At 38.6% G+C, this 26,703-nt stretch overlaps 1 protein-coding gene across 1 annotated transcript; it reads right to left on the bottom strand.

Annotated features, from left to right (window-relative positions):
- Window positions 1–2,343: 2,343 nt before the first annotated feature.
- LOC135463800 (protein smoothened-like) lies at window positions 2,344–25,892 on the bottom strand. The gene is made up of 11 exons (XM_064741242.1): window positions 25,290–25,892; window positions 17,566–17,778; window positions 14,504–14,682; window positions 10,485–10,704; window positions 9,894–10,017; window positions 9,118–9,210; window positions 7,819–7,927; window positions 6,925–7,107; window positions 6,360–6,499; window positions 5,490–5,627; window positions 2,344–3,995 (listed from the first exon to the last, which is right to left on the bottom strand). Exons 1-11 carry the CDS (start codon window positions 25,779–25,781, stop codon window positions 3,373–3,375), a joined length of 2,514 nt encoding a protein of 837 aa, XP_064597312.1. The 5' UTR covers window positions 25,782–25,892; the 3' UTR covers window positions 2,344–3,372.
- Window positions 25,893–26,703: the final 811 nt, after the last annotated feature.

Raw genomic sequence — 26,703 nt, 5'->3', positions numbered from 1 at the left:
GTAGGATATCACCCTATTTCCTAAACAAACCTCAAAATGCCTTTCTGATATCAACAGAGCTCTTAAGAATCTGGCAAATGAGCAAATTAGTCATGGACGAAATTTTAGGTCATTTACCTTACATGATTTGTCTTTTCATACACCCCACTTGGTGTTAAGAAAATAGACCCCACTTGGTGTTAAGAAAATAGACCCCACTTGGTATTAACAAAATAGACCCCACTTGGTATTAACAAAATAACTAATCAATGTGTGAATATACATATTGTAAGGACATAAAACAAGCTTTATGAACATATCATGAGATAACTGTGAATTTTAGACAGTTGAAGAAAACATAATGCAGAACAGTGAACAAATTCAAACAGCAACGAAAACAAAGATACAAATTTACATTATGCTATTCTAGTCTATTATGCTGTTAAAAACAACTTACAATATAATAATTATGCATGCACTCTGTATACCTTATTATTTAGCACAAAAAAAAAAAAAAACATGGTTTTGGTATACAAGACCTCAGGCCTTTAAAATGCTTCTCTTGTTTGTAATGCGCAGACTGGTAAAAAAATAAAATAGTATCAAAACATGGTGATATAATTTGAAAAGTTTTTCACAGACTTCACAAAATATCAAATATGCCAGAAGCACTTGCCACAACTATGTTAACGGCAAACAATTTTCTTAAAAATGACATAACAAACACACAATGGCAATGATATTTAGCAAAATGCAAGCGCAATGGTAATGCTATGGTAATGATTTTGAAAAAGCATATTACAAGCATAATGGTAACACTGGACGGCTAGGATACTGAGACCTTGTTTTAAATGATATGCTGTAGAATGTGCAAGATTGCATAAAAAAAGATGGATTTTACATAAAAAAAGGCAGTATCCCTAATGCTGTTAAAATCTTTGTTGACATGAATACCAGAATAGACATCATCAGAGTCCATAGTCTTGGATTCCAAATTTCCTCTTTGTACTTTTGTTAAAATTTTTTTTTTAGGCGTAGCGTAACATTGTAAAATGGCACGATTAAGCTCGTGTGAAAAACATTTTCATAACAATACAACTACATTGTACATGACAATATATTGTCACTGTAGAGTTACGACCAGTAACTCTACCTGTAAGGTGAAATGCTGGTAACATTAACTAAACAAACCCAGTGCCTGAAAACTTGACATTTTCATATGCTGCCCAATAAAGAATTTTTCCTAAAAAATTTTAACCACAGTGTAACAGGACAACTGGATGAAGATGGCATGACAGGTATGTAATTGGCCGATTGATGGCCAGGGCTCCGAATTAGTGTTCCAGGGGGTACAATGATACACACGAATGTCGGGGCACAACACAGGCACAACCAGAAAGATGTGGCTTGGCACAACAAACACTTCGAAATTAAAGTAGACAAAAGACTGGTCTAAGTGATCAATTTTGAACAGAAGTAAGCAGGCTGCAGCAGGTGCCATGTAGCTTGTAACCCCCTTCTAATGCCTCCCCCCGCCCTCAACTAGCTCAATAAAATTCACGAATAAAATGTGAATGCAGGGAAAATTTTCTTCCTTAAAGGCATTTTGGAAAAAAGTGTCCTTAGGTCATTTCTGCCTTTGCAATGGCATTTTGTTGGCAAACCTGTTGGATAGTTAGATATGCATTTACATGAAGTTACAACAGAACAATGGTTAGTCCAGCTTGGACCTGAATTACCATTTCTCAGGAAAAGCTGTTCTCCCCACTACAGTGAGCTGGATCATTGTCAACAATGGCCATGTGGAATAGGACAAATTATGCAGGCTCTCTTGTTACATCTGACTGTACATGATGTATCGGCTGCTTTACAAATAGAGCCTATTTGGCTGCTTTACAAATAGGCTCATCAACAACAAAAAAATCACACAAATATTCCACATCATAACAATTAGCACTTCACACTTTGTAGTCTACTGTGAACTTATCAGCATAGGGCACTGAACTGTGCATTTTACACACAAGTATGCTGTATATGCACCAATATAACACACGTGAATTTAACATCAACTTAGAACTGATGAAACAATGTAAAACTATTGTTGTAACAAACTCAATGACCATAATGAAGTTCTGTACGCCTTTACCCGAAATAATTGCTTTGGTAAGCCTATACCCCGAAAGTTGCCTATGTCCTGAAGGTTTGCTGGACAGTTGCCTATATCCTGAAAGTTTGCTGGGCAGTGGCCGATGCCCCGAAGATTTGCTGGACAGTGGCCTATATCCTGAAAGTTTGCTGGACGGTGGCCTATACCCCGAAGGTTTGCTGGACAGTGGCCTATATCCTGGAAGTTTGCTGGACAGTTGCCTATATCCTGAAGGCTTGCTGGGCAGTGGCCGATACCCCGAAGGTTTGCTGGACAGTGGCCTATATCCTGAAAGTTTGCTGGACGGTGGCCTATACCCCGAAGGTTTGCTGGACAGTGGCCTATACCCTGGAAGTTTGCTGGACAGTTGCCTATATCCTGAAGGCTTGCTGGACGGTGGGCTATACCCCGAAAGTTTGCTGGACAGTTGCCTATATCCCAAAGGTTTGCTGGACAGTGGGCTATACCCCAAAAGTTTGCTGGACAGTTGCCTATATCCTGAAGGTTTTTTGGACAGTGGGCTATACCCTTAAAGTTTGCTGGACAGTTGCCTATGGCCTATAGCCTGAAATTTTGATGGACAATGGCTTATACCCTTACGGTTTGCTGGACAGTGGCCTATACCATGACGTTTTACTTGACAGTGACCTATACCTTGATGGTTTGCTGAATAGTGGTCTAAACCCTACATGTCTTGTCTGTCATACCTCCACTAAGCTCCAATCCTCTGGTCAGAGATGTGAAATGTCTTGTCTGTTATGCCTTCACTAAGCTCAAACTCTCCTGGTCAGAGAGGTGAAATGTCTTGTCTGTTTTGCCGCCACTAAGCTCAGAACCTCCTAGTCAGAGAGGGTAAACATCTCGTCAGTCATGCCTCAACTGAGCTCAAATCCTCCTGGTAAGAGCAGTGATATGTCTCGTGTCACGCCTCCGCTGATCTCGCATCATCCTCGTCAGAGAGGTCAAATGTCTCTTCTGCCATGTCTTTGCTAAGTTCAGGACCTCCTATCAGAGAAGTGTAATGTCTCGTCACTCAAGCCTCCACTGCGCTCACTTCCTCCTGGTCAGAGAAGACAAATGTCTTGTCAGTAACACCTCCACTATGCTCATATCCTCCAGATCAGCGAGTCTCTTGTCACGCCTCCACTCGACTCACATCATCCTGGTCAGAAAGGTGAAATGTCTTGTCAGTCACACTTCCACTAAGCTCAAAATCATCTTGAGAAAGAGATCAAATGTCATTTCAGTCACGCCTCCACTGAGCTCAAATCATCTTGATCAGAGAGGTGAAGTGTGTCATCTGTGAAGCCACCATTGTGTTCCCCAGCCTCTCTGTGGAACTCGACCTCTGACATTTCAACTTTGACCTGTGTGGCCCTGCCTGTGATTGGTCCCTCTGCAGAGAGGTCAATGAGTTCAATGTGGTCCAAGCGATTTGGGCGATGCGAGCTGGCTGTGAACATGGAGAAGTTTGTGACATGTGGTTTAGGTATGTTGATAGTTGCCGTTGGTTTGCAAGGTAGATCAATCGCTGACACATTTTCCAAGCTAGAGGATTGGGATGATGGACGAGACCCCTGCGGAGCGCCATTGCGCTCTATCGAGAAGCGAATACTGTGGGCAGATGCTTTGCTGATGACGGATGTGTCGCTGCCTCGTCTCCTTGGCAACCCATGGGCTTTGCGCGCTGCAGCCATGGCATGCGATATAGGCTCCAATAAGGGGCGGATTCGGTTGAACTTTTTCTTCTTCTTCTTCCTTTTTTTCTTAGGAAGTTCCTCTTTCTGTTGATCAACGATCTGCAATGCCTGGCTCAGCTGAGACTCGATTGAGCGACGTCTACCAAGATTAGAGGCCACAGATCCGATATCTGAAAATACATAAACAGGTCAGATTTACATAAAACTGTACCTCATGTTGGCTTCCTCTCCAGTCATATGTGGGAAGGTCTGCCAGAAGCCTACAGATGGCTGTGGTTTCCTCTGGGCTCAGCCCAGTTTCCTCCCACCATAGTGGCTGGCTGCTGTCATGTAAGTGAAATGGTCTACAATACAGTGTATAACTCCAACAAATAAATAAATAAATAAAATCTACAAACAAAATTCAAGGATCTGACTCATTGAGTATCTCATTTTAAAGTGTCTGAGAAAGGCATGGAACTGCATCTTCAAGTTCTATTTTATTAGAACAGAAGCAAAGACATTTTTTCCCTGATTTCCTTGCTTTAATACCTAACAGAACAGATGTTATAGCATCCTTGTTTTAATACACAAACAGAACAGACATTACAGAATCCTTGTTTTAATAAATAAACAGGACAGACGTCATAGCATCCTTGTTTTAATACCTAAACAGAACAGACGTCATAGCATCCTTGTTTTAGTACCTAAACAGAACAGACGTCACAGCATCCTTGTTTTAATACATACAGAACAGACGTCATAGCATCCTTGTTTTAATACATAAACAGAACAGACGTCATAGCATCCTTGTTTTAGTACCTAAACAGAACAGACGTCATAGCATCCTTGTTTTAATACATAAACAGAACAGACATCATAGCATCCTTGTTTTAGTACCTAAACAGAACAGACGTCATAGCATCCTTGTTTTAATACTTAAACAGAACATACGTCATAGCATCCTTGTTTTAGTACCTAAACAGAACAGACGTCATAGCATCCTTGTTTTAGTACCTAAACAGAACAGACGTCATAGCATCCTTGTTTTAATACATAAACAGAACAGACGTCATAGCATCCTTGTTTTAGTACCTAAACAGAACAGACATCATAGCATCCTTGTTTTAGTACCTAAACAGAACAGACGTCATAGCATCCTTGTTTTAATACATAAACAGAACAGATGTCATAGCATCCTTGTTTTAGTACCTAAACAGAACAGACGTCATAGCATCCTTGTTTTAGTACCTAAACAGAACAGACGTCATAGCATCCTTGTTTTAATACATAAACAGAACAGACGTCATAGCATCCTTGTTTTAATACCTAAACAGAACAGACGTCATAGCATCCTTGTTTTAGTACCTAAACAGAACAGACGTCATAGCATCCTTGTTTTAATACCTAAACAGAACAGACGTCATAGCATCCTTGTTTACATTACAAGAGAAGCACAATCATAGCTTCCAAATTAGTAAGAGAAAAGAATGAACGACTAAGGCTTAATGTCACATCGCCAATATTTCAGCCATATCATCGTAAAATAACAGAAAAGAAAAGCAGAGTATTTCAACATTAACCGAATTAAAGCTTCCCTCTTTGTTAAAACAGAACACAAGCAGAGATCTTGGTTTCTTTGTTTTAAAAACACAACCACAGCATTAGGAAAGTGTTTGTCTCACCCGAGTCTGAATATCGTCGCAGCGTCCCAGCTATAGGGTGCACCATGCCACCTCTTCTCCGTACCAACTTTGGCATCGCAGCTGCGAATGATGACGACACTTCCCGCGAGCTCACGCTGTTCAACTCAAACTTCATACCTACAAAACAAACAGTGGAACACACAATGTTTTAAGTCAGAGTTCCTTCATGCCACACCTATTCAAATTTAGCTCAGTTGGTTAGCGCGCTAGCATAGCGTAATGACTCAAGGAGTCTCTCACCAATGCAGTCGCTGTGAGTTCAAGTCCAGCTCATGCCGGCTTCCTCTCCGGCCGTATGTGGGAAGGTCTGCCAGCAACCTGCGGATGGTCGTGGGTTTCCCCAGCCCGGTTTCCACCCACCATAATGCTGGCCGCCGTCGTATAAGTGAAATATTCTTGAGTATGGCATAAAACACCAATCAAATAAATAAATAAATATACATTCAAATTAAAAAAAAATGTTTTTCCTCTGGCCATTATGTACCCTAGTTCTTCAACCTTTTCAACTGCCTCTGCAACCAATATTTTGTAACATTCAGAGAAATAATTCAGACAATTTTATGATAGTCTCGTTTTCATAATAATTGTATGCATAGATTCCACTGAAAAAAGTGCTTCAGTGGTTGAAAAGGTTTACAGTATTCAAAAAAGATCTGAATATGGACCTATCATGTGTATCAGTATATCACCTTGTGAAACAGCACTTGAGTTGAGGGGGGGGGGGGGGCTAATTCAGAGAAAGTATAATTTTTTCAGTCTACACAGAATAATGCCCTCAGAATATGCCTCAATAAACATCTTGTAAAAAGGTTGAAGAATTACAGTATATAAAATAATAGGCACACCTACCTAGCGGGTCGTCATGGGTACTCTGGAAACTGATTGACAGGCGGCCATTGTTGGTCATTTCTTTCCGACGTTCAAATGCCCTGGCGATCATTTTGTGTTTCCTCAGTTTGACAGGCTTATTGGACGGTTTGTTGAAAATTCTGAAAAGTTGGAAAAGAAAATTATACATAATTTAGGTGATTCAGAGCAGATGATGAAGATGATATTGTATTCAGAAAATGAGAATTTAGAAATCTGGTCATATTTTACAGAGGTCATACATTAATCAAACAAAAATTCCCTCAGAATTTAAAAAAGCGCTGTTTTCCTATTCATGATCCTTCAATTTTTCTTGTGTAGTATTTTTTTTTTTGAAAAAAAACACACACACACACACACAATATTTCAAAAAACAACAAAAGTCAAGTGAGCACTGCATCCAAATCATGATCCTACAAATTGTCTTAAACAGTTTAATATACACACCATATTTGGGGGGGGGGGAAAAAAAGACATGAATGAAAATAGCGCATTTTTCTTTGTTTTTGAGCATATATTATCTTTAGTATCCATTCTGTGCTCTTACTTTCTGAGGAATCTCTCCCAGGCATTAAATGACGCTTTATTCCAAGACCAGGAGCTCATGATAATTCCCGCGCTAAAAAACGCAAAAATGTGGATCTCCATGGCAACCAGACTGGGGCGATTCTCAATCTCGCAGGATGTGACTGTTTTATTGGAGGTAGCTGTGGTTGTGTTCCCTAAGCAACTGTAAATAAAAAAAAAACAAAAACTTAATCCTAAGCTGGATTTGTATTTGTTTATTTATTTATTTAATTGGAAATTAAAGCCATACTTGAGAATTTTTCAGCTGTTGTTCTCAATATTATTTTCTTTTGAACAATCTTTTTTTTTCTTAAAGTATATCCGAAGAATTTTGAAACGTGTAAGCGTGTTTAAAAATCTCCATTGCATTGCCGGCAAATCACTTTCATCTTCTTTTTCACGTGTGCATATATAACTTTCCTGTCACAAGCAACTGGCCAGAGCTTCCCACTAAACTTCTGATTCAGTGAAATTTTTTATTACTCTTATTCTTTTTCGGCAATCAAAAGATGCTACAATAATAAAAAAGTGAAACATCGTACTGTATTGATGTTGGAAGCCAACAAACTATAACATGAAAGTTCCTTCACTCCAGGAGAATCAGCACTAAAAAATTCAAAAAATGGAATGAAAAAATGAAAACGAAAATCCACCTTTTTTATTTTGTCGAATTTTGATATTTTTACGATTCTCTTGTTTTTCCTGGCTTTCCGATCAAGTAGATATTTCTTCAACAGAAGAAAATTTTCAAGATAGTAAACATTTTTCACAAATGAGATGGTTTTCACGTTATATTTTTATACCCTCCTCTCACATTGAAAAAGGTTAATTCTGCCAGAAAAACAACCATTAAAACTGGTGTGGGCTAACTTACTAAATATAGTCTCGCAGGCTATCTCTCCAAGCCTGCTCATTGGTGAAAATATAAAGGTGAACTGCGAAGGTGATGAACATGAAGGCTACAGCTAAAAATGCAAAAATTCCTGAAAAGAGAGAGGAAAAAGACTGTTACCATTGAGTTGAAATACTTAGTTGACTGGTGTTTTATGCTGTGCTCAAGAATATTTCACTAATACGCCAGCATAATGGTGAAAGGAAACTGGACAGAGCACGTGGGAAACCCACAACCATTAACAGGTTGCTGTGAGACCTTCCGAGGTACAGCTGGAGGGGAAGACAGCATGAGCTGAACAATAACTCACAGCAACCACACTGGGGCGAGGCTCCTGGGTCACTGCGCCTGGAACTTAACTCTTTGAGATAGTTGCCCTGAGGGCAAGTGATTTTCAAAGATTCTTTGCTCTGATATATCCCATAAAATCATGTGACTTCTGTAGAAAACGCTTGTCCATTCAAATGGCACTGTTTTACCAATCATTAGTCTGGTAACATGTGCCATTTATGACTGTCAATACCCATCACCTATGAAATCACAGAGATTAATGGACAGTGAAATAAAGCACAGTGATTTTGCAGTGCTTTAAAAGCCCATCTGGACGTTTTGCTTGCCCACATATATTTTCACTTGCACACATTTCCATGTGTATTTTCACTTGCACACATTTCCACATGTATTTTCACTTGCACACATTTCCACGTCTTTTCACTTGCACACATTTCCACATGTATTCTCACTTACACACATTTCCACATGTATTTTCACTTGCAAGGCAAATGTTAAGTTTCATTACTGTGTCCGTCAGCTGCGACATTCCTGTATTAAATTTCTTGTTGACTTTGAACTGGGAGGCCAGTATTAAGACAGTATGTTAACAAATTTGACTGACAGATTTAATAAGCTGCGTAGTTCTTGGGTATAGCATTAAACACGGATTAAATAAAATAAATTTATTTATTTGTTTATTTATTTGATCGCTGTTTTAAGCCGTACTCAAGAATATTTCACTTCTACGACGGCTGCCAGCATTATGGAGGGTGGAAACCAGGCAGACCCTGGGGGGAAACTCATAACCATTCACAGGTTGCTGACAGACCTTCCCATTTAGGACCGTAGCGGAAACCTGCATGACCTAGACTTCAACACACAGAGGTCACATTTGTAAGAGTCTCACTGGGTATTTGTGCTGCGCTAGCATGCTAATCACTTGGCCTGGACGGAGGCCCCAATAAAATAGCTCAATGACTCAATATAAGCACTGCAACCATCACATACCTATACGTAGAATGGTTTCCCGGATTTTGGCTGTGGCTTTATTGCTGATAAATCCGGGTGTGCCTTTCTTCAGCTTGACCAGTGTGATGAGACCTGTAAAGGTGGTTGTTTAGATACTGTGCAATCAGACTAAAACCAGATCTGCAGTAGGAGTTATCTCCCTTGACTCCCTTTGTCCCATAATGCTTCTAAATTAACACCCTCTCCTAGCCCTCTGGTGACCTCTTCTCTAGATGTAATTCTCAACCTGATAGCACTAACCCGTTTTAATGTAATCAAATATCTTTGAAGCAGCACATTCTATATTGTTGAGTTTATCTACTCAAGTAAATCATAGCAGAATAAACCACTTTCACAAAGCGTCATAAATTAATTCCATGTACTTTTTCACGCGCTGTATAAGAGCGTTACAAACGTTTTCAGTTAAAGTGCCACCTAGGTTATTAAATCATTCTCAACCACTTACACATCCATCACCTTTGAAATATTGGAGAAATATTATCTAATCTTGACATGTTATATGCATTTTGCAATTTCCGTGAAGTTCATATATGCCCCCTACCTGTACAATACATTTTAGTCTTCTACATGTTAAAATTGCATCAAATTTATATTTCATTGGTTGAATTTATTGACAATTTAAGGTTCCATTTTTTCTGAAAAATCTGCAAAAATGTGCCAAAAACTGTCTCTAAGTTTATACTTTACTGGTTAAATTGTTGATAATTTTGGGTTTTTACTTTTTCTGAAAAATCAACAAAAAACATGCAACTTACCCATAACCAGAAATACCAGGCTCGCTATCATGACCAGAGTTATTGGTGCTAAGACAAAGATGGCTCTCACAGAGTGTGTGAAATAGCCCACAAAACAGATGCCACTCACAGAATCCCCATCAATCTGAAGCGAAAGTGAAAGTGAAACCACACACCAAAGTGAAACCATACAAGACCACAGTGAGACCAGACCAAAGTGAAATTAAACAAAGTGCAGATATAAATGTACAGTAATTCACTGCTGTCACTTAAAGATGAACTGCAAAGCTTTTTGATCTAAGACCAAAACTTTTTGATTGTTATTTTTTTGTACAAAATGTAAAGATTTCTTTTTAAAAAATACTGGAATTACACTTACATGAATTATTTTCTGAAAAAGACCTCCAAAATACTCACTTTATTATACACTAACATGAAAAGCCTTTTGGCAATACTTTTTGTAACAATTTAAGGTTCTGCAATTCACCTTTAACACATTTTGTCTGCCGTGAAGCACAAAAACTGTAATTTCTGGCTTTATCTTTAATAGTAATGCCAGTAACCATGCAGGCATGTGCAAAAAAACTGAAGCAAAGTGAGAGTAAGAATTACCTCTGATATGGCCAGGCAGATAATGGAGAGGACAAGTGGGAAGCACCAGGATATGATGTGGAAATACGAGGTTTTGTTGGACAGCGAGTTGCGTGGGGTTCCCATCTCCCGGAAGGTGATGTGCCAGGCGTAAGACAGCATGACAAACCATGTGACGCCCGCTAACAGGAAGTAGTAAACCACCAGAAACACAATTGTGCAAGACGCGGACTCTTCGCTTCTGAAATGGACCAGCAGATTTAGGAATAAAGTAACACAAACAAAACCGCTACAGAGGGACACCAGGCCTCAGGATCACTAAGCAGTCTTTACACTTAAGTCAGACTTAGTCTTAATTTGTGCTGAGCTAATTTTTGAACTTAAGCGGTAATTTTCAATTCTGTCATGTAAATCTAGGACGACTCTAAGTACTAAAATAAAAATTTCTAAGATGAGCCATAATTTTACTGCAGTAAACGGTTTTGAAACTCAGACCAAGGCTGACTTAAGTCTAAGACAGTTTTGTGATCCCCGGGCCAGGGGCTTGTTCTACAAGGCAGGCCAGGGACAAATATAATGACATTCTGGTAACCTTTAGGAGCAACCAAATAAGAACATATCCCAAAAAAGACCAAATTATGAGGAATGGGGATTCGATTAATTTTTTAATCCCACAAGGTGGACTTCTACACTTACAATGTTGTATCAAACTTCTACACTGTTACAATGTTGTATCAAACTTCTACACTGTTACAATGTTGTATCAAACTTCTACACTGTTACAATGTTGTATCTGTTTTTATTGTAAACTGATACTGTCTTTAATGTGACATCATCATGATGAACATTTGATATCAATAAAGAGACACACTAGGTGGACTAGGTTATGTCATGTGACCCAGTAAACCATATGACACAAACAAAATGTCACAGGTCAACACAATTCTGCGCTGTTTGATTGGTCAGCTCCATCGTCTGGAAATTTGCTGGTGCGGACACACTACGCGGACAGAGTGATATCGCCAGCATATTTCTTCACTAGTATCTGATATGTTTAATGCAAGTTGATTTCGGGGCCAACAAGATCCCCAGCAAAATACACCATCACCGGCACGGACACACTAGGCGGATTTTTAAAAATTCACAAAATACGCCTGTATGAGTGGAAAAATCCATCCAGTGGTAAAGGTCCTGCTGCGAGCTGACTGACTGGTCCCCTTTAACTTCAATACCCTAAAAATTCCTTATATTCGTGTGAACTGAATTTACAAAACAAAACAGGCATATCAGCCCAAATTAGCCAACTAACTGGGTGCCTAAATTAGCAAAGCTGTCTTTGGCCCTGCAGCCTGACATTACTTCCAAGTTTAGCTTCTTTGCAAGCGCATTTGAACAAATTCTCCACTTTCGAATTTTTGCCTGATCGCTTTGCTGATGGACATCAGCTACAATGTAGTGTGTACCATCGCGACTGGTCATTTCTATATTTAACTCTCGGCTTTTTATGAATGACACCAGCTAAGCAATATGGGGCAAGAAGAACAATTTATCAGGAGACAAATAATACATATACAAACTTTAATATGAATACAGGGTTTCAAGTCAAAAAAAAGGTTACCAGGTATGCAAAACTCTTTGGCATTCAGTTTAATGCTATACATTATTGTTTAATTTTTTCAAGTAAAAAAAGGGTTACCAGGTATGCAAAACTCTTTGGCATTCAGTTTAACGCTATACATCATTGTTTAATTTTTTCAAGTAAAAAAGGTTACCAGGTATGCAAAACTCTTTGGCATTCAGTTTAACACTACACATTATTGTTCAATTTTTTCAAGCAAAAAAAAGGTTACCAGGTATGTAAAACTCTTTGGCATTCAGTTTAACGCTACACATTATTGTTTAATTTTTTCAAGTAAAAAAAGGGTTACCAGGTATGCAAAACTCTTTGGCATTCAGTTTAACGCTATACATTATTGTTTAATTTTTTCAAGTAAAAAAAGGGTTACCAGGTATGTAAAACTCTTTGGCATTCAGTTTAACACTATACATTATTGTTTAATTTTTTCAAATAAAAAAGGGTTACCAGGTATGTAAAAGTCTTTGGCATTCAGTTTAACACTATACATTATTGTTTAATTTTTTCAAATAAAAAAGGGTTACCAGGTAGGCAAAACTCTTTGGCATTCAGTTTAACACTACACATTATTGTTTAATTTTTTCAAGTAAAAAAAGGGTTACCAGGTATGTAAAAGTCTTTGGCATTCAGTTTAACACTATACATTATTGTTTATTTTTTCAAGTAAAAAAAAAGGTTACCAGGTATGCAAAACTCTTTGGCATTCAGTTTAACGCTATACATTATTGTTTAATTTTTTCAAGTCAAAAAAGGGTTACCAGGTATGCAAAACTCTTTGGCATTCACTTAAAGCTATACATTATTGTTTAATTTTTTCAAGCAAAAAAAAGGGTTACCAGGTATACAAAACTCTTTGGCATTCAGTTTAATGGTATATATTATTGTTTAATTTTTTCAAGTCAAAAAAGGGTTACCAGGTAGGCAAAACTCTTTGGCATTCAGTTTAACGCTATACATTATTGTTTAATTTTTTCAAGTAAAAAAGGTTACCAGGTATGCAAAACTCTTTGGCATTCAGTTTAACACTATACATTATTGTTTAATTTTTTCAAGTAAAAAAGGGGGTACCAGGTATGCAAAACTCTTTGGCATTCACTTAAAGCTATACATTATTGTTTAATTTTTTCAAGCAAAAAAAGGGTTACCAGGTATGCAAAACTCTTTGGCATTCAGTTTAATGCTACACATTATTGTTTAATTTTTTCAAGTAAAAAAAGGGTTACCAGGTATGCAAAACTCTTTGGCATTCAGTTTAATGGTATACATTATGGTTTAATTTTTTCAAGCAAAAAAAGGTTACCAGGTATGCAAAACTCTTTGACATTCAGTTTAATGGTATACATTATTGTTTAATTTTTTCAAGCAAAAAAAGGGTTACCAGGTATACAAAACTCTGTGGCATTCAGTTTAATGGTACACATTATTGTTTAATTTTTTCAAGTAAAGAAAGGGTTACCAGGTATGCAAAACTCTTTGGCATTCAGTTTAACGCTATACATTATTGTTTAATTTTTTCAAGCAAAAAAAGGGTTACCAGGTATGCAAAACTCTTTGGCATTCAGTTTAATGGTATACATTATTGTTTAATTTTTTCAAGCAAAAAACAAAGGTTACCAGGTATGCAAAACTCTTTGGCATTCAGTTTAATGGTATACATTATTGTTTAATTTTTTCAAGCAAAAAAAGGGTTACCAGGTATGCAAAACTCTTTGGCATTCAGTTTAATGGTATACATTATTGTTTAATTTTTTCAAGCAAAAAAAAAGGTTACCAGGTATGCAAAAGCCTTTGGCATTCAGTTTAATGGTATACATTACTGTTTAATTTACACCATAAAACAATTTATTGAATTCCTCGATAGGTGCCTTAAATTTATTTATTTATTTGATTGGAGTTTTATATCGTACTTAAGAATATTTCCCCGTATACAATGGTGGCCACCATTATGGTATTGCTGGGAGGAAACTGAGCTGACCCCTTGGGAAAGACCTGATTTTTTGTAAGCTGCCGTCAGACTTTCCCACATTCTGCCAGCATGGGTTGGACCATACTGGTGAGAGGCTCCCACATCATTGTGGTGTGCTAGCACACTAACCACCAAGCCACGGAAGCCCCCCAGGTATCCCATTGAGCTCACCCATGTCAGACCTTCCCACATTCTGCCAGAAAGGGAGCCAGCATGGGTTGGACCATACTGGTGAGAGGCTCCCACATCATTGTGGTGTGCTAGGACACTAACCACTACACCAAGGAAGCCCCCCAGGTATCCCACTGAGGTCACCCATGTTAGACCTACCCACATTCTGCCAGAAAGGGAGCCAGCATGGGTTGAACCATACTGGTGAGAGGCTTCCACATCATTGTGGTGTGCTAGTACACTAACCACTATGCCACAGAAGCTCACCCAAGTTGAGGCTCTCCCTGCCGCACTGTTCCGTCAGACTTGCAGACTATGTCATTTCGGGCGTTTCCCGCAAACTGAGCCATCCAGCCGATGCTGCCCAGGAAGAAACAGGCATTCACAAAGAACAGGATCATGGCAGGGTAGCGACTTGCTGTCTTCCAATCGATGATGAACGTCAACTGAAAATATGAAAACCATTTCTGTATATAAGCCACTCAAACTGTTTACAGTGGCATGCCAGATAGTGGAGTAACACAGAAAAGAGTGAGTGAGTGCTTGGGGTTTAACGTAGTACTTTACAATTTTTCAGTCATATGACAACGAAGGAATCCTTAGAGTGTACGTAACGTGCCTCCTTGTTGCAGGATGAATTTCCACCGCTCTTTTATCTAGTGCTGCTTCACTGAGATGCCTTACCGAAGTTGTCCCGCCAGAGCCATTATACTGATACGGGTCAACCAGTCATCGCACTATCCCCTTCATGCTGAACGCCAAGCGAGGAAGTTACAATTTCCTCTTTTAAGGTCTTAGGTGTGACTCGACCCAGGTTTGGCCCTGGATCTACCGCTCGCCGGATAGTGAAGTAACACAGGAAAGAAAATAATGCTTCCAAACTCTAGAACGTCCAACATTTATTAACAATAAAATCCCATTACAAATGAAAGGGAAATTAAACAATAAACATTAAAAATCAGATTTCAGATCAAGGCTTCAAAAAGAGCTTGTTTGCAGGAGACGTACATATACTAAAATGCAAAACTTTTGCTCACTACATATTTAGAAGTACTTTATCATTCACTCTTAGCATGGATTCTAATACATACAAGAGAATGGTCATGAATTTTGTAATTTGCAGTACTTTACATGCACACAGCATCAATGATGAAATACCACCATCGTTATCATTGTGCTTTGCATGTATGTGTTCGTAAAAATGCCAAACCTGCTCTCAATACACGCAGTACCTGTTGAGGACATAATACGGAGATACAGACGGACAAACGGACTGACACCATCATATAATACAACTGGCCTAAATTTACCACCTACATCTATACCATATACAGCCAGAAAGGCAAAAATGACACAAAACTGGGAAGCATGTTATAACTCACCAATGTTCTCCAAGGCAAGCAATAAAACAGATGGTGGTGCATGTAACATATTATTGACAGATTTTAGTAAAATCATAATATTAAATATAAAATAATATTAAATATAATATACTGTACAGTGAAGGTTGAAAATCATAAACATTTTTCGAGTGAGCGGGGGAATGTTGTTATTATTTTCACCTTTCACAAGAAAAATATTTATGGTATTCAACCTTTACTGTGCAATATTATATTTAATATTTATATTTTGGGGGCCTTCGTGGCTCAATTGGTTAGTGCGCTAGCGCATAATAATGACCCAGAAGCCTCTCACCAATGCAGTCACTGTGAGTTTAAGTCTAGCTTATGCTGGTTTCCTCTCCAACAGTCCATGGGAAGGTCTGGCAGCAATCTCTGGATGGTCGTGGGTTTCCCCTGGGCTGTGCCCGGTTTCCTCCAACAATAATGCTGGCTGCCATTGTATTAGTGAAATATTCCTGAGTATGGCGTAAAACACCAATCAAATACATAAATAAATAAATAAATATTTATATTTTGACACTGCCATGTTTTTGCGTATCTACACAAAGTGAACAATGTTTTTTTAGCCCTTTAAGTACGGGCTACACAGATGTGTATACAGTGTGACGTTGTCCACGGGTATGAAGTCATGTGTCGCTGATGTGTGACGGAGGAATGTAAAAGGCTGACTGAAGATGTATTATCTTCCAGCAATCCCGCTGAGCTCAGACTGGAATATCATGAAACAAAATGTTTTCTTTTTCGACATCATTGGTGCGAAATGTCAAAATGTAACACCAAAGTGATATCTAACTGAGTAGACTATCATTTTAATCAGTGAAAGATACCCTAACATTTCACCTGTACTAAATAATAAATATTTTTTGTAGATGTACAAAATTACAGGTTCATCTTGCATTAATGCAGGATAAAATATGTTCAAAATATAGGCTAATTATGATATAGAGGTAAATGCTCACAAAGGAAAATGAATTAGAGATTGCTCTCACTGGTTCATAGAACTAAAGTGCTACTCTCGCTAATTGATTTGTGACCAATGAGGTTACGAAGCTTGCAAAGAGGGGCTTTGTCAGGGTTGTGCATTTTAAAAAGGACGGTTGCTAAAGACAAGCACTTTGGTTTCCTTTCTGTCAATGCGGCACTAAAACCCTAATCCTTCATTCAAAATCTGTTCGCTGGTATTGTTAACAAGGCACCAGTAACAATAAAAATAGAATAATCTTAAAAATAATAACTGGAGCCTGTTTTACAAAGTGATTTCAGGCTGAAATCCAAAACTGTATTCTTCATTATAAAGCAAATTACTTGCAACTTGATGCTCAAACATGAAAGAGCAACTTTTGGTGCAATTCATGCCCTACAAAACTACATTGGTTGGATTGGCCAATTTCAGGGCTTCACAGAAAGTATAACTTTATTAATCTACACAGGATAAAGCCTTATGAATATGCTTGAATAAACACCTTGCAACCATGTGAAACGGATGAAGATTACAATACCATATCACACACGTTGAATAAACACCGTGCAACCATGTGAAACGGATGAAGATTACAATACCATATCACACACGTTGAATAAACACCGTGCAACCATGTGAAACGGATGAAGATTACAATACCATATCACACACGTTGAATAAACACCGTGCAACCATGTGAAACGGATGAAGATTACAATACCATATCACACACGTTGAATAAACACCGTGCAACCATGTGAAACGGATGAAGATTACAATACCATATCATACCTGTTGAATAAGCATTCAAAATTTTACTGATTTCTTTCTGTTTAAGTCTGTATTTTGGATTGCAATTCTAGCTTAAAGCATGAAACTGCGATATGAAATGAGCCCCAAAGGCTGGAAGTGACAAACATTTAAACCAGAGCTGTCTAATAGTGAAGATGCTAATGACAACTCACCAGTGTGAAGAGTGTACAGATCAAACAAAGCGTGCCGAGCACGGCGATAAAGATGTGCACCTGTTGATGCTCTGCCTCCGTGAACAACGGGTTCTGACATTTCAGGCCACACCCCTGAACTTCCTCATACCAGCTAGCCTTGTTCTCAGTGACGATCAGTGGCCACTGACACGACGACGTCTTGTTAAAGCTGCTCTGATCATAGTCCTCGTTCTAATGCAAAAAAAAAAAATGACAAGGAAACATTGGTCATTGTTCAGATCGAGGAACAGACAACTATAAAATGGACTTTACAAGAGGACATTTAAGTTGCTACATTTTAAGCATAAATTTACATAAACAATTAGAACAAAACCCAAAACAAGGCTTGATTTCACCAGTTATGTGCAAACTTATATGACAGCAGCCAGCTTGTTCTAGTAGGAAAGTGGGCAGAGCCCTGGGGTTTCTCACGACAATCAGCAGGTTGGTGATAGACTTTCTCAGCTGAAACCACACAAGGTTTAACCAAAAAAAAAAAAAATTAAGGAAGGGAGATAAGTATCGCTTACATGTACGAGAATTACTAAAATTTTGCTTCTGACTACAAAGTTGCACATTTTGCACCAACTTGTTAATTTTTCCTGATTTTGAGAGTTACATTGATTTCAGAATGGTGTTTTCATGTTTGCTGCGAACACTGGGATGATGGATATTCTAATAGAAAATTGCAAGTTTTTCAGCACCACAAATAATATTTTGCAACAGTTTATTACTTGCCCTTAAAATGCACTTTTGTGGACAAAATTTCATTTTTTAAATTTTATTTCATTGATGTTTATAACGCCGTACTTAAGAATATTTTACTTATACGATAACTGCCAGCATTATGGTGAAATGAAACCGGAAACCCACGAACATCCGCAGGTTTCTGGAAGACCTTTCCACTTACAGCCGTAGAGGAAGCCAGCATGAGCTGGGCTTGAACTCACAGCGACCGCATTGGTGACAGGCTCCTGGGTCATTTCACCGTAATGGCATGCTAACCCCCCTCAGCCCCGATGAAATTTTCAGTTATTTAGGGTGAATACAGTACTTGTATTGCACATGTGCACAATTGTACCTTCTCTACACGTAAATGTGGGCTACCTTGCATATAATAATTTTTAAAATGAAGCAGTTTCATGTCGTACTGCTTCTGTATAGGCTTGTACATGCACATACTTCTGCTTAGCACTTAGCAAATCTGGGTACATGTAAAAAATCCCATATCTAGCATACGGTTGTTAGTCTAGTAACAAAACCTACATTTTTTTCTTCCAGAGACATACAGAGCAAAACTGTCTTGTTAAATCTGTGTTCAACAAAAGGCCATGGTTGATCAGGTTTCCTCTTTGGTACAGCCTTTTTTTTTTTTGTTGTTTGAACAAAGAAAACAATGTTCAGCCATGTTAGCGATCATTTCAGCTGGTAGTAACATTATGTTAGCAACATTGTTGGCAATGTGCAGTCGAGTGGACTGCGATATCAATTGGCGCGCTCTAACTGCGGAGGAATGATCATTACCTGTTATCGCTGTGACTAAAATTACATTACTCCATTGATAAAATGGGTTTGATTTTTTGTGAGGCACTACTGTATCAAATTGGCTTTTGTGTGAGAAGATTTTGCTTCAACAACCAATGCTGTTCACAACCTCAGCACGAACTTGCATTAGTAAAGTCCACCTGGATGTGGAGTATTATAAACAGCTGACCTGCACTGGTACATGCAATGTTTTGTAATGTTTACGCATTTTAATTTCTTTTTTAAATTACATACCTTAACTCCTCAAGCTTTTCGCATATGAAAGACCAATTCTCAGTCAGATTTATACACCTTTTTTAATTTGATTTTGAAAACAAAACAACCACTGGTTGGGTTGGCTAATTTCAGGACTTTTAATCAGTAATGATCAGAACAATTTTATCAGTTCACACAAAATAAGGCCCTCAGAATATGTATGGTATAAAATGGAATATGTATAAACACTTTGCAAACATTCAAAAAGAATTACAGCATAAGTATATTGAGCCTGAAAGACTAGAGGAAAAAAAAAGTGTCGTGTCCAAGGCCGGGTTTGAACCCCACCTTGTGTGTTCCTACGAGTGAATGTACTGTACATGCACTGTAAATGCAACTGTAGTTGGTCAAACTTCCTACATGTATGTCCATGTCTCTTACTGTTACATGTAACTGTCAGTCAAGGAATAACGCCATACTGTTAGCCGGACTTCAAACTGATCCAATCTCACCACTTAAGTCATCTGATGAAATCTGTATTAACCTCTAGCTATTTTGACAGTTCTTAATAAAATCTGAAGTGAAATCCAATTCAAGCCAATTCACTAACACCTGTTAATTTTTGGTTTGATGAATCAAAGATTAGTAAAACCACTCCAATCCACAGAGTCACAGTTCCAATATGCAAACAAGTGAAGAGTCCCAAACTTAGGCAACTCTTATTAATTACTTATTTTTCATGAACCTCTCACATCTACACGTAATAGATTTGATTAGAAATACTTTAAATACATGTGTGATACTTTACTTTAAATACATATTTTTCTTGGAATGTACGTACATTTTTTGTATGTAAATGAATGATTTTATCTATTTATTTATTTGATTGGTGTTTTACGCTGTACTCCAGAATATTTCACTTGTACTACGGCAGCCAGCATTATGGTGGGAGGAAACCTGTTAAAGCCCGGGGGAAACCCACGACAATCTGCAAGTTGCTGGCAGGCCTTCCCACGTACGGCGGGTAAATGAATGACAGCTACATGTACATGTAATTATTACACACAGTAATTTTCTCAAAAGAGAAAGGCAATGAGAAATTAATAATTAAACAACAAAGGTTATATCAAAATACCAAGTATGTATAAGTACCATACAGGAAGTGGTCACTGGGTCTGAGTTTAGTGAGGTTAGAACCTGACCCAAATCCAATGCCCTTATGAGGCAAAGGGTCTTCAATCCAGAGTTTATAGGCAGACAGAGGTGTTTGTCTTTAATTATTAAAAATGCCCTGGGGAGTGGTCTACATGCAGAAGAGTTTTTCAGCATTTTAAAATCCACATGTTCTTTTAAAACGGCCATGAAATAAATTTACAGTACTTTTTCAAACTTTTAAGTCGAACCATTCAGATCTTTATCAAATTCTGATTTTAACCAGACCACTTAACGGGATACAAAATCCATTCCGGTTGGCTAGTGTGAGAGAAAGACAAGTCCAGGCTACATCTTGCCTAAGCTGAATTTTAGGTATAGTACATTTATTCAAGCGTGACCAAAGCTAGAAGATTTAACCCAGAAAATCATCTCCTCTGTCAGCCAATCAGCATCGATTCTGTACCCCTTTAACATGCCATAATTTCACTATTTATCAGCAAAAATCTTTTCAAGTTTCTGTAGGAGCATCATCTGAAACTGAAAAGCATTATAATTTATTCATTTTTTAAAAAGCCTCACCGGTGTGAAAACCTTTGTGTTTTAAAAAATATGGTTATTAAAATAATATGAAAGCAAATGCTGTGTCAACAGAAAGATGGCTTTGTACCATGCAAATTGATCATAATTTCAGGTAAAATAAATGCTTGTTGTATTTTATCTTGTTACACATTGTTTTCCAATTATATCAACACAAGTTGAACCTACTTTATTTCAGACCTTTAAATCAGAATAAATGACCTCAACGTTTGTCAATATCATCACTGAGAAGAACTTCAAATATCAAACTTTTTGACCTGTGTCAGTGTCATTTATACTCAATCCTTTTGACCCATTGATGTCAATTCTGTTCTATAATTTTATTCATCATTAATCTTCAACCTTTTCACGCACTAAAGCACTTATTTCAGTGGAGGTTTATGTGCACAATTATCATGACGCTAAAAATGATTTGCCTGTGTCACTAAAAAAATGCAAGCTTTATAAAACCATGCAAAATTATTTCTCTACATCCCATATTTCTCTCAAAATGTTTCAAAATATTGGTTGAAAAATAATGAATACATGCAAATATCATTTTCATATTTCTACCAAGTTTTTCCTTGGGACTGAAGTAACAGAAGTTAACTAAGATAGTATCACAGATTACACTCTTGTGCATATGCATATATGTGCTTAACACAGCCCAAACAAGCGCTTTAAGCTGCCTTATGAAAGTGTCTCCCGAACTTCTGTGGCGGGGGCATCTGATTTCACGGGCTCAGGAGAGCTGTTCAAACAGCCTGTAGTGATATAGGCCACTTGCTAGTGCTGGTTGTATCATCATGTCTGGCATACAGTATGGGAGGGGAACAGCACAATCACCGGATCAGTGGCCAGGTATCTTGGGTTTTATTTACACTCTTCAGTCTAGTATGCACAGGGCAAGGATTTGATAATCCGAAACCTGAGAGTCTTGAGAAAAACCACATAAAGCATGCTGATATATAATACCTTTTTCAAATCTATTAGTTTAAAACCATCTTAATTTGACGTCCCTTCATTAGCACAGTACTTATAGAGGCTAGAACAGCTTTAAAATTGTAGCATACATGGACATACATGTGCACTTCTGACAACACATCCACATGAACACAGCATGCACCTCTGACAACACATCCACATGAACACAACATACACCTCTAACAACACATCCACATGAATGGAACACACACCTCTGACAACACATCCACATGAACACAGCATGCACCTCTGACAACACATCCACATGAACGGAACATACACCTCTGACAACACATCCTCATGAATGGAACATACACCTCTGACAACACATCCTCATGAACGGAACATACACCTCTGACAACACATCCACATGAACACAACATACACCTCAGACAACACATCCACATGGACGGAACATACACCTCTGACAACACATCCTCATGAATGGAACATACACCTCTGACAACACATCCACATGAACAGAACATGCACCTCTGACAACACATCCTCATGAATGGAACATACACGTCTGACAACACATCCTCGTGAACGGAATATACACGTCTGACAACACATCCACATGAACACAACATACACCTCTGATAACACATCCACATGAACACAGCATACACCTCTGACAACACATCCACATGAACACAACATACACCTCTGACAACACATCCACGTGAACAGAACATACACCTCTGACAACACATCCACATGAACAGAACATACACCTCTGACAACACATCCACATGAACACAATATACACCTCAGACAACACATCCACATGGACGGAACATACACCTCTGACAACACATCCACATGAACAGAACATACACCTCTGACAACACATCCACATGAATGGAACATACACCTCTGACAACACATCCTCGTGAACGGAATATACACCTCTGACAACACATCCACATGAACACAACATACACCTCAGACAACACATCCACATGGACGGAACATACACCTCTGACAACACATCCACATGAACACAACATACACCTCTGACAACACATCCACATGAACACAGCATGCACCTCTGGCAACACATCCACATGAACACAACATACACCTCAGACAACACATCCACATGGACGGAACATACACCTCTGATAACACATCCAAATGAACACAGCATGCACCTCTGACAACACATCCACATGAACACAGCATGCACCTCTGGCAACACATCCACATGAACACAACATACACCTCAGACAACACATCCACATGGACGGAACATACACCTCTGACAACACATCCACATGAACGGAACATACACCTCTGACAACACATCCACATGAACGGAACATACACCTCAGACAACACATCCACATGAACACAGCATGCACCTCTGGCAACACATCCACATGAACACAACATACACCTCAGACAACACATCCACATGAACACAACATACACCTCTGGCAACACATCCACATGAACAGAACATACACCTCTGACAACACATCCACATGAACACAGCATGCACCTCTGGCAACACATCCACATGAACACAGCATACACCTCTGACAACACATCCACATGAACACAACATACACCTCTGGCAACACATCCACATGAACACAACATACACCTCTGATAACACATCCACATGAACACAGCATGCACCTCTGGCAACACATCCACATGAACACAGCATACACCTCTGACAACACATCCACATGAACACAACATACACCTCTGGCAACACATCCACATGAACAGAACATACACCTCTGACAACACATCCTCATGAACGGAATATACACCTCTGACAACACATCCACATGAACAGAACATACACCTCTGACAACACATCCTCATGAACGGAATATACACCTCTGACAACACATCCACATGAACACAACATACACCTCAGACAACATCCACATGGACGGAACATACACCTCTGACAACACATCCTCATGAATGGAACATACACCTCTGACAACACATCCTCGTGAACGGAATATACACCTCTGACAACACATCCACATGAACACAACATACACCTCTGATAACACATCCACATGAACACAACATACACCTCTGGCAACACATCCACATGAACAGAACATACACCTCTGACAACACATCCTCATGAATGGAACATACACCTCTGACAACACATCCTCGTGAACAGAATATACACCTCTGACAACACATCCTGGTGAACGGAATATACACCTCTGACAACACATCCTCGTGAACGGAATATACACCTCTGACAACACATCCACATGAACAGAACATACACCTCTGACAGGTCTGCAGCAACCTCCGGATGGTTGTGGGTTTCTCCCGGGCTTTGCCCGGTTTCCGCCCACCATAATGCTGGCCGCAGTCATATAAGTGAAATATTCTTGAGTATGGCATAAAACACCAATCAAAAAAATACACCTATGACTACACATCCACATGAACTCAAAGACTTAAGTCAATGTATAACAGCAGCAGATTAAGTTTACATGTATATTTAATTTAACTTACCCAATTTTATTTTTGGGCTATGTACAAAAACTGAGGACTTGGCTAAAAATGAAGTTAATTTATATATTTAATATACAATTATGACTATTTTCTTCGGAAGGTTATGTACAACATTGATGACTTGGCTAAAGACAAAGTTAAATCTGATATTAAGTCAATTGACATTTTAGAACAACCGGCTCCAAGTCTTTGATGCTGTCTGACGAAGAGTCTTGATTTATATAAAGCTGTAAGCCCTACATGTATCGGTCCTTTCACCTGTTGTCAACAAAAGGTGATATTCGTGCTCAGTAACTTGATCCCCTGACAACACCAACTGTGATTCCATAAACGGCTATCCTCACATTGAACATTCCCTTTCACGCATTCATGATGAATACAACTTGACATAGTCAAATAGGCTTAGGGGTATAAAGTAATATAAGGTTACAGAGCAATACAGAGACATAAATGCAGGCAAAGGCAGGCTAGGTACATATACATGTAGTTGGCCAGCGTGACCGACGTGACCAGCGTTTCCGTGTCACTAAGGCCATGGCAAAATCAACTGAAATTAATTCTACTCGGCAATGCTCATGTCATGTGTAAAAAGATTAGTCAAAGATTAGATAATTTTAAAATCCTTATTTCTCTTGAAATCCCCTGAAATCAGTTGAAAATTCTCATCCATGGTAATGCCTTATGTAATGCCTGTAAAATTTTAAGACAAACACAGTATATGTTCTAGTGTTATCAATTACCTTGCAAGCTTCCTTGAAATAATTCTGGTCACAACTGAGAAAGTCTGGCCATCCTCCGTGGTAGGACTCCACGATCTTGCAAGGCTCTCGCGCTCGTTCACAAGTTTCCTTACTGGGTAATTCCACTTGGTTTGTGTCTGCGTAGCAATGTGGCACATAAACAGAGCACAGGAACGACTGCACCACATCCCAGCAACGCGGCACATTACGCAGGCCCGACCATAACCGCAGCTTTTCCTTTACTTCCGCAAAGCTGCTCGAATCTTTTGCAAACATCAAACTGGTGTGGTTGAATTTTACCTTGGTTCCCAGACAAGTCACCTCAGTAAGGTTCATGCTGGTAAAAGCATCACATTTTGTAACATTTGTCAAACAACTTGAATCTGGCTTTGCACAAGTTCCCTGGTGAATTGATGTTAGAATCAAAAGAAGGTAATATCCGGTAAAATGCTGCATTAGCTTCAAATCAATGATGAGTAGTCTGAATTCCATCTTTGCACACTGATTTGCAAAACAATATTTAGCTTTGAATTAAGCGATGCTTTCTCAAATCAACTGACTTAAAACTAAAACACCAGTACCTCTAGTTTTTTGCAACTGTTCAAGTTTTTAGCAACTGTTCAAGTTTTTTGCAACTTTTTGCAAAAGTTTCAGATGACCATCACATTTTGATGGTACTAAACAGAAGAAATGTTGCAACTGACACTCTGTCATCTTAACTTTGTGTTCCTTGAGCTTTTCAAGTCCAATCTCTACATCATATTTTGAGGGTCTGTTTATTTGTAGAAAACAAACAGAAGCTGTTCCAACTGACACCTTACTGAACTTAAATTCCATGAATTCCTTTGAAGTTCCATCTGAACATCAAATTAAAGTTGTGTTCATGTACAAGACTTGTACTCAGGTTTGGTGGGAGCATCTTAGCCATTAAGTCAACTTAGTGTAACTTTCTGAGTTCTAGGCTGACAGGTTTTAACCATACATTTATGCATCTTCTACTATGTGCATGGTCTCTATGTTAAAAAAGAACAGCCTCTCCCGGTCACAGTCAAGTTACAATGTCTAACATGTCTCCATTCACACGAGCATAAAAGAACTACCAGAGACTGGAGTATATCAAATCCAAAGGCTCGAGAGGTAGGATAAAAGAAAAGGAGTCCATCTTTAGAAATCCTTCTACCCGTAACGGGGAGTGAGAGCACGCTGTGTTGGCAAAAGCAGGACAAGCGAGCGGGGCTGCCCAAAAACTACATCGTCTTTGTTGTTAAATCTCTTCCAAACTCCAGGAAAAACTACCATCTAACTTTAACACACGTCCGCCAATGCATTTCTCCTGCATTCCATTTTCCCGCTCTGACGAAGTAATCGAACTTTCATAGTCGCTCTATCAACAAACCTGTCGATATTTAACTTT

Source organism: Liolophura sinensis, chromosome 3 (genome assembly GCF_032854445.1).
Source record: "Liolophura sinensis isolate JHLJ2023 chromosome 3, CUHK_Ljap_v2, whole genome shotgun sequence".
NCBI classification, from domain to species: Eukaryota; Metazoa; Mollusca; class Polyplacophora; order Chitonida; family Chitonidae; genus Liolophura; species Liolophura sinensis.
This window is presented reverse-complemented; position numbering and strand designations above follow the sequence as displayed.